At 36.8% G+C, this 12363-nt stretch overlaps 1 protein-coding gene across 15 annotated transcripts in view; it reads left to right on the forward strand.

Moving 5' to 3' along the window:
• ADD1 (adducin 1) overlaps positions 1-12363 on the forward strand; it is a 60590-nt gene that overhangs the window by 43287 nt on the left and 4940 nt on the right. For 5 of the 15 annotated variants that reach the window (XM_066996514.1, XM_048080913.2, XM_048080867.2 and 2 more), the window contains exons 11-15: positions 1327-1428; positions 2992-3081; positions 3925-4017; positions 9627-9783; positions 11792-11887. In XM_066996514.1, coding sequence (XP_066852615.1) covers positions 1327-1428; positions 2992-3081; positions 3925-4017; positions 9627-9783; positions 11792-11887 — 538 coding nt within the window. Of the gene's footprint in view, positions 1-1326; positions 1429-2991; positions 3082-3924; positions 4018-9626; positions 9784-10791; positions 11044-11791; positions 11888-12363 lie in introns of all 15 variants that reach the window. The other 10 variants (XM_066996513.1, XM_066996508.1, XM_066996511.1 and 7 more) reach the window with 3 other exon arrangements.

Genomic DNA, 12363 nt, shown 5'->3' on the forward strand with positions numbered 1-12363 from the left:
TGAGAAGATAATCATCAGTGAGTATTTCACAGCTCCATGTTCATTCCATTTTTTACTTTACAGTTGCAAAGCATTTTAAAATTCTGTTGCTTTTTGAAGTTTGACAATTTCTGGCTATCTTATTATTTCTTGAAGTTACTCAGGAAAAAATGCATAGCGTTTGCTCTATAAACAGGTTTGCTTTACTGTTGAGTGCATTTTCTATGCAATAGCAACCAAAAATTAGGATACCACAAATAATAAACACATCAAGATGTAAAGTTAATTTTGCAGCAATTTAAACACAGGTCCATACTAAATGCACTGATCAAATAAAGCAACCTTCTACGAAGAACCCATAAAGCGCTTCAAGTTTGTGTTTGGGATATTTTTGTAACCTTTTAAGCTATAAGTTATAAAATACTCGACATCACCAAACTGTTCCTCTAGGTTGCTGTGCTACAGCTACAGACTATCTGTGCAGAAACTAATTCTGGAAACAGAACATTTTGCTGAAGTAGCTTATTTTAATGCAAAACTTTGGTGATGCCCACTCTTGCTTCACAGTACAGTACCATTCACTAAACCTGGTTAGTGGCATCACATTGCTTTTCATACTTCTGTCATCTTATGCTTTAAGTTCGCTTTGATGTTTGCTGAGTATCGGAGGATTGAATCAATGATCTCTCTGTCTCTCTTGTGCTATTTTGTAAAAAAAAAAAACCACCAAATGCAGCAAATGAACATGGCAGTAAACAGGGTTTTAGAACTCGTGACTTAGATCTTGCTCTACTTCTGTCTGGGTAAGGTATAGTGTCCTTTTTAAACAAATATGAACTCACTTTGAAAATTTTAAGGCCACTTTTATCAGAAATGACTAATCATACTGGAGTTTTCCTACTCCTGTATTAATGGAAATCTATTCATAAAGTGAGAAGTGTACTGTTGTTAGAAACATGGAACACTGCAGTTGTCAGTGTGGCCAAGTGCACAGAAAAAGCTTTAAGCCTTTTTTAGCCTTCATAACCTCTGAACTGCCCCTAGCTGTAGTTATTACATTACGTTGGGTGGAAGTTATTTGCAAGTTGACTGGCTCTTTAGTTTTTGTTGTTGTTGCTGCTAGCTTCGCTTAAGGGAACCACTGATATTTATAGATGTATCTGAAGGTACAGTTTATATTATTGAAGAAGCAACTTAAGTAGTTTTAGAAACAAATGGAAGAATGCAATCATTGGTTCAGTTCTCTGTTATGTATAATGCATGATCTACTCTGACGTGAATTTGCTGCTGTCAGTGTCCGTAGCCATTACAGCAATTCTGACTGTTCAACTGTTCTTGACGTTACAGTGGACTAAAGAGGATGGATATAGAACTGCCACCTCTGCTGTCCCTAACCTGTTTGTTCCATTGAACACTAATCCAAAGGAGGTCCAAGAAATGAGGAACAAGGTTTGTAATAGCAGTATTTTTTAAAATTTATTTATTTGTTTTGGTCATCGTTACATGAAGTAACATACTTCTGAAATAGCATACTTCTAATGAACTAACTTACTTCTCTGTAATGGAATTTGGGGGGTTAGATAAGACAACTTTGGTATTGCCTCCCCCTTTATAACTAGATACTGAAACAGTTCCTAAATTTTCTGAACTCATCTTGGAAAAAGCTGGTATTACTTGTCCACTATGTGAAGACTTCCTTTGTCATATGTTTTGTTACTGTCAGACCAGTTGCTGGATGCCTCTGAAACAACCACCACAGTGTTTATGGTAGTCATTTTATTCTCTAAAGCCACCCTTTTACATGAGTGATCTGTTTTGACTTCATGAGTTGAAATTGTGGCATAGATGAAGTCTACCAACCTATCTCTGTATTGTATTTTATTATATTACGATATGCTGTGATTGTTGCGAAAACTTTTTTGTCCTCTGGAACTGCATGTCATTCTCTTCGAAATGACCTAGCAAGTAATTTTCCAGTCTCCAAATTTCAGATCTTCTCGTCACCAGTCTTCCAATGAGAAAGCCTTGAATACATAGATTTTTTTTTCCACTTCATTTCTTTTAAAGTGTAAAATAAGCACCAGCATCTTGTTAATGCTTAACTTGTTCTTGTTTTTTTTGCTGACTTCTAACTCATGGCCATATGGAACACGGGAGTTAGCCATAATGCTATGTCACAGGAAAGTCTGTAGCGTTACTGACAGGAATACTAATTTGTGCTAAAAACTTGTATAAAGCTGACAGAGCTTTTGCTTTTCCTGACTCAGCAGTGTAAATTAATGGTCACTTGAAATGAGCAGTCTGGTGAAATTGCTGAGCACTTTCTTGGTGTTTGAAACACAAATATTGCTGTATTAAAAATGAATGAAGTGGCTAAAAGGAGAGAAGTAAAACTTTACAACTTTTTGCTTTTCTCATGACAATAAGGGCAGTAAATGACAACAAATATATTTTGAATTAGTTGTTAGGAATTTTTTGCCACTGCAGGATATCTAATTTAAATAGATAATACCTAGATTTAAATACCCATTTTCTGTTCCTATCTTCAGTTTTCGAAGATCTGGGGGTATTTAGAATGCAAAAAAAGAAGTTTGAATACTCTCAGAAGAGTGTCAGTTTATGTGTAGGTAAATGTTTTTATGCCCTTCTAAAAATATGGGCCTGATTGGATGCAAAAATGGAACGTTATACAATGTTACAGTAAGCTCGGTAGGAAGATGAGATTGTGTTATAACAGACTAGTGACAGAAACCTATAAAGGACAGATTAGGTACAACAGACATAAAAATCAGCTCTGCAATTCTCTTCTTTCCTTGCTTTTTTCCACAAATTGGATTTGTCTGCTACCTGATCTCTACAGTTTTACTATAAGCCAGTACCAAAAAGTGAGGGACAGTACAGACTGGTTCACTCACCCTTTCAAATTAAAAAAAAAAAATGAAAAATTAACTACATTTTAAATTTTTTGTGTGTGTTGTTTATGTGACTGTATTCTGCTGCTTTCCTTTACAGATCCGGGAGCAAAACTTACAAGATATTAAAACTGCAGGCCCTCAGTCACAGGTTCTTTCTGGTGTAGTTGTGGACAGGAGTCTTGTACAGGTGAGAGTATAAAATGTCTAAAACCATTAGCTTAATCTGTGATGTCCTCTGCTTTCACCTAATGTGTTCCTATAAAATTATTCTTTAATTGGCAGAGGGTAACTGTTTATAAGGTAAGTCTTAGAGGTAACACTATTGTCTTTGCAAGAGTGCTCAGGATCAGAAATTTAAGAGGCTTCAGTCATGTAGCTTAAGCATGTCTGTGGAGGATGCTCCTTTTCTTTTTTTGTCTGAATGTAATGCATGAAATTCAGAAGGCTTATTTATATGGATTTAGATTCTTTTTCATAAGTAGTTGGGCTTTGTGATAGCTTTTTTTGTTTGTTTGTTTTCCAAGTTTATGTATCTGTTTAAGTATGAATACTGGCCACAGCAGGCTCACTGTGGGGCAGTGGTGTTGTGTGTTAAATATTATGATAATACATTTGAGGAGGAGTTTGCAGAAGAAAAACCTATTATACATCAATAAAACTTCAGAGCAGTATATCTGGATATACTACAGATACCAGCTATGAATCATAGCTCAAAATAAAGTACGACTTAGAGCTATGCAGTTATTCTGTTAAACACACCTGAAAGACTTTAAAGCTCTATATATCCGAGTGCTTTAACTGCCTCTGATATGCATTTTATGATACACTTTGAAAAGTTTAACAAGTTTTATCGTGACCGTAGCATTACTTATGTTGGGGGTCATATTGTGTGCATGTCGATTCATTGTCATTGCAATTTTATCTACCAGTTACTGTTTCTCTGCATGTTTTTAGCAAGTGCATAATGCTCTTGGTTGATGTTTTAAAGCCCGGGCTCGGTTTGCTCTGTTTACTCAATTTACTGTTGCAGGATGCTCCCCTCTCAGACTGTACGGAATCTATTGAAGGGCTCGATCTCACAGAGCAGGCCTTTAGTCCCGCTAAATCTCTGTCTGTTAGAAAGGTACTGCCCTGTCATACTGCTCTAAATACTGTTGTTCACCCTTCATTTTACCTCTTCCTTACCCTGTGACCTCTTCCCTCTGTTAGTTAATGATTTGGCTATAAAAGAAAGAAAAAAATAGATGGATCTCCGAACTATGTATTTGTGATTATACAAGCAGTTAAATTACCCCGTTAAAGTATATTGTAAGGATTTTATCTTTTACCTTGTCTGTAGAAGCTGATGAGGAAACGCTTTTGATATTAAGCTGTTGATTAGGTTCTGCATGTAGTGGGTTTGTTTTCGTATGCTATTAATATTAAATTACTCTAATTTGAGATCCATCTGGAGTTAGCTTAATGTCAATTTAATTACATCAGTGTAATTCCGAAGATATCCACATGCTCAGCGTGTGCCATGTCACACTGTTAAGCTTTGATCCTGCATTTTGTTTCCTTAAAACTTCCTCCAATAAAGGCTGATCTACAAGATGACTGAGTAATGCCCCACACATCTAAAATGCATCGGCATACTTGTGCTTAATGCAATATACCTTAAATATAGAATAAACTCAAGAAATGCTTGTATGGTTGTCCTTTGAAGCTGAGTAAACAGGTACAGTTTGCATAGTGGAAACACTCTGTCCTTAGTTGGTTTTGTCTCCCAGGTTTTGGAGGAGTTTCTTAGAGGTGATCTAACACAAGCACAGTGCAAGCTGTGCTTGATAAGCATCACTGTCTGATCTGCTGCAATGTTTTATCTAACAGATTCTTAAATCTCTATGCCTAACATCTTATCAGAATAGTTTTCCCATCAAAAAACAGAATAATTTGATTTACATCATTGCTGCAAAACTCATGACTTTATAACATTTTCTAGTGTAATCAGTCGGTTTGTATTATTGGTAGATGCATCATACCGAGAATTCGATTAAGTTGTTTTTCAGATTACAGTTTATTTTTCCTCTCAGAATATGGATAAAACAACAGTATTATTTCCAGGTTTAAGAGCAAAAGTAAAACAAAAAATCTTTATGGTAGTGCCTGCCCCTTATTCGGGCAGCTTCTCTGCTTGATAACAATACCTTTTGAAGTGAAAATTATTTTTATGATAGGCATCCATTGGTTATCACAACAGTTTGTTTCATCAGGGACATGCGTGATATCTTTCCAGTATTACTTTTGAAAAATGGCATCATCTTTCTATAAAACTAGTCAAATATTTTAAATGGATTTTTGTACGTGTCAAGGAACCAACAAAAGGCCTAAAGGTTATGATACTGCCTAGTAGTGTAATGGCAGGGTTTAGACATCATTTGGATGTCTTTCTGCTTTGGGGTGTCATTAAAGTGCTTTCCTCCTGAAATACCATCTAAAATTATATCAGAATGTCAGTTACAGTAGAAGCGGCCAATTTCATTCTTTCTTATCTATGTATGCATTACGACCTGAATGTTTAATAAAGAATTTCCTGGTGGGGGCGGGATTTAGAAAGATGATGCTGAAATTTAGTTGCATATTGTAGAACAAAGGAAGTATAAGCAAAGTTACGATGCCCATGTAAACCTCACAAGGAATGAAGCTGTAAGGAGACCTATACACCAAGGACTTAAGGACTTCTAGGTACCAGATAATTAGAAGTCTTCAGTTGACAATTTCTTAGACACTCAATTACAATTAAAGTAAAAAAGTTCCATCTAATTGCACTAAGTCTTAAAATGTATTATGTTTTCAACTAACATTGAGATTGTTATTAAATACTAATTCACACTATTTCAGATGGAAAAAATCCTATTTGTGTTTTGTATGCATGTAATGCTTTGAGTTTCTTGTGCCTATGCTGCATTAGTAAATTCTCCGTTTTGCCTTGTCATTTGCTTTTTCCATGTTCTGAGAAGTCCTGGCCATGTTGCAACACAAACTCCTTGTGTATCATGAAACTCTATTCATGTTACAGACTTGGTTAAGTAAGATTCTTTGCTGAACCAAGAGGGAATGCTTGTTATTTTTACTAATAACAATTCCGCAATCTGATTAAAATGTGTGCAAATTTTCATCAAGTGCAGGGGATTGCCTGTTTCGTGTCTATTCCTTCAAAATGAAAATTCTGTGGCTTTGCTCTTCATGAAAAGTCTCCAAGTTCTGCCCCAGAGGGAGGTGGCACTGTGTTTTAGTGGTGACTTTTACATGAACAGGCCTTTAAGAATCTTGGCTTTTTGGAGAAAGGCACTGCATTAACATCAGATTGTATTAAGTGTGATTTGTTAACTTTGAAGTTAGACAGCTATGAACATGCTGTCTGATCGAGAGAAATTGGCATGTATAAAGTGCTAATTCTGCTCTGTTGCTGAGAACAAGATGAAGTGCTTGCCTGTTGCATAATAGCCACCTCAGAGTAGGTTTGATTTTGTCTTTGAAAGCAAGATTTGGTGGAGAAATTGCAAAAAGACTTGGTAATCTAAAACTTCCAGGTAGGCTATGTGAACTTCCAAGGCTGGAATGAAGGTATATTGTATATCTTTAGCCGTAATCGACTTTCCTTTCTTGGATTTCTTGGATCTTTCTGGGAGAGTGTGCTCCTACAGAATTCTTAGGAGTGAAAACATTCTGTTCTTGGATATAATTTATCTGCTGTTTCTTCTGGAGGAGAAAATGTTGATATTCAAATCTTTACACGAGCAATCAAACTTCTGTCATGGAAAATAATACTCGAATCAGCATAATTCAGATTAATTCACTACAACACTAATTTTCTGCATGTCATCCTTTGTTGCCTTGCTTGATGTGAAAGAGTTCCAGGCCCTCTATATGGAAATCTATTCCTTCTCTACAGGCTCTTCTAATGTTGGAAGCAACTCCAGACCAATTTTCTTGTTCAGTTTTTCTGAATGTTCATAGGAATCTCCAAATAACATGGACAGGCTGATAGCTCTGCAAAGTCTGTCTACTTCAGTGTCACATTTGAAGATCTAAAATATGTCTTCTGTTATCAGATAGTCCTTTGTATTCCCTTTCCTTCTCTCTTGTTGGTCTCTTAGCTTTCTGTTGTATGTTTTTATTAAAATTCTTGGAAGACTGCTCTGTAGCCAATTCGTGAAGTAATGCATCCCTTCTACTTGGATTTAGTGATGTGCATTGCAAAACTTACTAAGTTACTGCACGGATTTACTTTCTCTATTAAATTGAGTTCTCTACTCTTTCAATTTTCATTTCTGGCATTTGAACTGATCATATATTGTTGATAACTGATCAAAACTGGATGAGTTAATCTGAAAACACATTTTAGCAGATGATGCCTTTCCTGGTGTCTTACCTAATTCTGCTTTTGGAATCCAAAACCACAAGTGCTCTTCCTTCACCATGCGTTATCTAATTTCTGTTGTTGCCTGATCTTTTCCAGTATTATTTCTCTTGGTTACTCAGTACAAATACTGTTGGCATTGTATTTTTTTTAAGCAAAAGTGACAAACTCAATGTGCTGCTTTTATTCCCAGCAGTTAAAAAAAAAAAAAAAGCATTTAAAGAAGAATAGACAATACCAGTGTATTGATCATCTTGCAGCAAGGTGCACATCTTGCTGTTTGTTGTTACTACTCAATCAATAGGCATGCAGTAAAACTTGGTTTCATGTGAGAGCTGTTCTACCCAGTCATTTTGGGTTTGGGTTTATCTTGCAGACTAGATTCAAAGACTTTTGAATGTTTGAGGGATACCAGCGTGCACTGTATGTCTTGTTCCTTCTCTGTTGGCTTTTTTAATCTTAGAAAGCTCTAGAAACTTAATGCCTGAGATCGGTGCTTTACAAGCCCATTACTTACCACTGAGTGTCATGGTTAAATCTATGTACGTAGTTTGGAGGGTGGGCAAGAAATAAGGGGGGAAATCTAAAATTACCATGGGCACCAATTTTCAGCCGCTATTGAAAGCTCAGACCTGTTTTGAGGGATGCTTTATGATTTTGACAAAACAGTTAAGATTTGTACAGATGATGATGTTCTGTGACTTTAATGTGTTACCCTGTGATAAAAGCCATAGCTATCAAGTATGTTTTTTTTTTCCCCTGGTATTAAGAGAGCTGGTGCTTAATGAAATGCGTTGAGAACAGGCTTTTGACATTCTACTAATACTGTGTGTCTGAGACAAGAGTTCTTCCTCTCATTTTATGGAGTAAGGGAGGCAATTTGTAATATTTTGTTTCTCTCCTGCTGTTACCTTCAGGATCTTACAGCGGAGAGTTGTTATGCTGTTTGTTCTTCGATACTTCTTACTGGCTGACGTTTGCTTTCTGAAGAGAAGCACGGATTCTGCCAACCAGCTGTGCTTATTTCCCTGGGTTGTACCACACCACATTTCTGGAGCTCTCCACGAGGCTTTCAGAAATACCTAGCTGTTCTTGTCTAGCACCTTTTTGGTACTGACAGTTTGTCCTAAGTGCGGTTAGCATCCTGAGGAGTTCTCTGCCTCATTTCACCTTCAGTTCTGCAGTAAAGATCTTGTGCTTGTCCATTAAGTGTGGACATGGAATGCGCGTTTCTTCTTTCAGGTGCTATTTAGTTTTGAACTCTGCGTTCTAATGATTTAAGTATTGATACAAATAACATTTGAATGTGAAAGTGACTTAAGCAAATCAGCCCATGCTTCTTTGGTAATGGAATTCAGGTACCTCTTTTCAATAACAAAGACGATTCAGGCTTCACAAGGACAGGAGGCACAGACCGCATGTCAGTCATTTCCAAACTAGTACCAAATAAACGAGACTAAGCATTTGTCTTTCCAGTGGATATACGCAAAACAAGTCACCTGAAAGATACAAAAGCTACCCAGGCAAGCATCTTCTGTACCTGAGATGACGAAAAGCCAATGGCTTTAGTCTTTGCTGTATGGTTAGAGAAGACAAATGTAAAACCGTTCTATTAGAGAATCTCTGATGCAGCTGCTTTTGTCCATTATAATTTATTGTACATAGAATTGCTAACGTTTTATTTTTGTTGGTATAACATTTTATGTGGCTTTTATGACCAATGTTATAGATGTAAATATGCTAACTCATAAAAATGACAGTTAAGCTTAGTTACTTAAAAATTGCTTGTAGTTAAGTTAATCTGGTGTACGCAGAACACTTACAAGATGGCTTTTTACTCTAACATCTGTTAGATGTTATGTAGTAGCTAGCAGAAAGGGCTTTTCTCTTATTTAAAAAATAAAAACCAACCTATGAGCTGAGTCCTGTTAACTTCTACAGGTATTTTGTACCCAGATTGCCATGCAATTGGGCCTAGTATCCTGCTTCTTTTGTGGGGAGAAAAAGAAACACGATACTTCTGTGAATTCAGCTAGACTGGCTGCTGTTTGATTTACCGCTTTAATGGTGGATAGTCCCTGGTGGAAACACTGATGTGTCTGTAAGAGTAATTGATGAGACCTATTTTCTCCTTAATATTAACCTGATGTAGATTTAAAACTAAATTCTACTATAGGATTTTTTTTAATTACTAATCTAACAGAAAATAAGTGTAACATTTTTCAGGATATCTTTTTGTTTTGTTTTCAGTTGCTTTGTAGCCGCTGCACTTCTCAGGGTTCCGCGAATTACTGCTGAGTTGCAGATGTATCTTAATTTTCTTTTGTCAGGGCGAACTGGTGACTGCATCAAAGGCAATAATTGAGAAAGAATATCAACCAAAAGTCATAGTGAGCACAACAGGACCAAATCCCTTCAATAAACTCACTGATCGAGAACTGGAAGAATACCGCAAAGAAGTAGAAAGAAAGCAGAAGGGACCAGAAGGTTGGTTTGTCTGTGCATTGTTTTTTTCTGTAATAGACTTCAATAAAAGCAAGCATGTTACTAAATTGGAATGTGGGTTACCTGCAAAGGCCGTAGGTTATTTTGCTTGTGTTCCAGTTTCTTCCAATGTGAATTAGGAATTTGACAGGAATGTTGGAGATAGGGAGGGCAATCCAAGTGCTGTAGAGTATTCTGTAAAATGCATTGAGTTAATTTGAAAAAAGTATCCTGAGGTGTTCAGTGTGGCCAGTTAATGCTCCTATTAGGAAGCTGAAAGCTTAAAGCTTCAGTCATAAAAGTGTTTAGGTACTGCAGAGTATCCCAGGTTGTTCTGCTGTGTTTCCCTTAGCACTAGAGATCATCTAGGGTAAGAGAGAGATGTTGCTTTTTAGTAACAAAACTGCAGTTTTCTAACTCACTGAAACCTCTGGATTTGAGAACCTTGGGAAGATAACAAAATTTGATTGCTACTTGGAAATGGCACATCAGGGAGACTTCCCAAGAAAAAGACTTTCTAAATTATCATAGAATTAGGAGAGAATCTCTGTAAAATGAGATGACTGCATCTGAAGTAGTTATCCTGCCCTACTTCTGTAAAGTTTTACAGGATAATACTTCCTACACTTCTAATTCATCTGTGGTTAAGGTTTGAATTGAATGGTGCGGGAACTGTATGATGCTGGAACTAGAAGTGCAGTTTCTTTTGCACTGTGTGCTCCCTGCTGCTGCTTCTTGATAAGCCAATGTAGGAACCACTGGAGACTGTATATGTTCAGTTACACAAGTATTGGAGTGTCTGGGGGACTGGGATACCATGCTGTCATGCCTGTATAACTGCATACCGTTATTCTCTCGGTAACATTGCTACATCCTTCTTAGATAAGATAGCAAAAAATGGAGAGACTGTGTTAGTGAGACAGACTCCAGCTGGGGAACAGAGTGCTTTGCTTAGAAATCAGAACATCAGTGAGCAAAACACTTCTCATAAAAAATCTCTGGATTTGAAAGGCAGGTCAAAAACCTTTCAAGGAACAGATATGAAGACTTTACAGGATCGTGACGCATCATCAGTGTCTAAATCTTTAGATAACACTCAGTTTGCTGCTGCACGGGTTTCTTGTCAGACCATGCAGCCAGTCATCACACATCTTAACCAAGAAGAGCCAGCTGGGCAGAAGTCCTCCCAAAAGGAATTTCATACTGCAGTGATCAAAGCGTTAAGGTCCAATCCCGACCTTTTGACTGAGGCCTCAGAATATGGTACAGTTGCACTTGCGATCTAAGGAACAAACTCTGTCTTCATCGTTTGGAGATTCTGTCAGTTGACTCCTATCTGTGGGACTGATTTCACTGTTTAATTGTCTAGGTGAACTGTCTGGAACAATGATTCTGTGTTGTTCCTGATGTATGGTGTACCCTATTAATTATTCCTTTGCATCTAGGGCTATTTAAACCTGGAAGCAAGGGGGACCCTCCTTACTAATAGCAAATATGCAAACCACTGTGAAATCTGTTTTGAATCATTCAATTACTGCATGTTTCTCTGATCAGCTGTGCAGTCTTTCATTCTTTCCTTTTTGTATGCAATTTTATTTACCCTGAATTTCAGTAAAACAATTCAAAGCAAGCAAAAGAGCATTAGCTTGTGTTGGTCTGATAGCACACACCCCTCCCCCCATTTATTTGTATCTTCCTTTTGATTTTTTCTCTCAACTTTTCTTAGGACAATATTCTGTCCTAGCTCATAAACCATTATATTATTCATATACTTTTAGTTATAAAAACAAAAAATACAGAACAGCACAACTGTGACTTGAACGGTGTTGTTAATACCAAGCTGTCACTTAAATTTCTTTTGCTTGTTTTGATATTATTTAATACCCTGGCAGACTTTTGATTCAGAAAAATGTGTTCAGATTTCTTGTGTTTGAAGCAAAAGGACACTTGTCTTTTCCCATGCTGAAGCATTTTGTCCGCCTCTTTAATTTCTGTTTGTCTACATCTGCAGAACCTTCAGAAGATGGCAGACAACAGAAAGAGCGAAGTCCCCCTGATCACACTTCAGCGCGCACTCCTCCCAGCACACCAATTAAAGTAGAGGAAGGTATGTTCTTCTGATTTGGGGGCCAGGGGAAGCCAGTAACTGCATCATTAGTGACTGACGCATGAAAATATATGTACTAGTATCTAATAAAGGTAAATTATTTCTTGTATTCTATTTTTATACTACCTAAAATATACCACTCTGAACTGCGTGATAGGAGTTCTGTTTACAATAATAAAGAAGTGTGCATTAATATAAAGACAAATTTTCATCTCTTCAGAATTGCCTTGTCATCTCTTGGTGTTTCTCAACTGATTTACTTGTTTGTGCACTTTATGCAAGAAAGACTTGCCCTTATGAAATGAAATGTCTGATGGTGAAACATACTAATTAGTTGCTTTGGTAAATCTCCTTCACTGATTGCACATTTCTTAAACATTATTGTACTTGGATTACACCTCAGTAAATGTTTACCAACTCAATTTCAATCTTAGTTTCATTGTTTGCTAACCTGACATGGTAATTTTGACTGAAAT

The sequence above is a fragment of the Anser cygnoides genome, chromosome 4, assembly GCF_040182565.1.
Source record: "Anser cygnoides isolate HZ-2024a breed goose chromosome 4, Taihu_goose_T2T_genome, whole genome shotgun sequence".
In the NCBI taxonomy this organism is placed as follows: domain Eukaryota; kingdom Metazoa; phylum Chordata; class Aves; order Anseriformes; family Anatidae; genus Anser; species Anser cygnoides.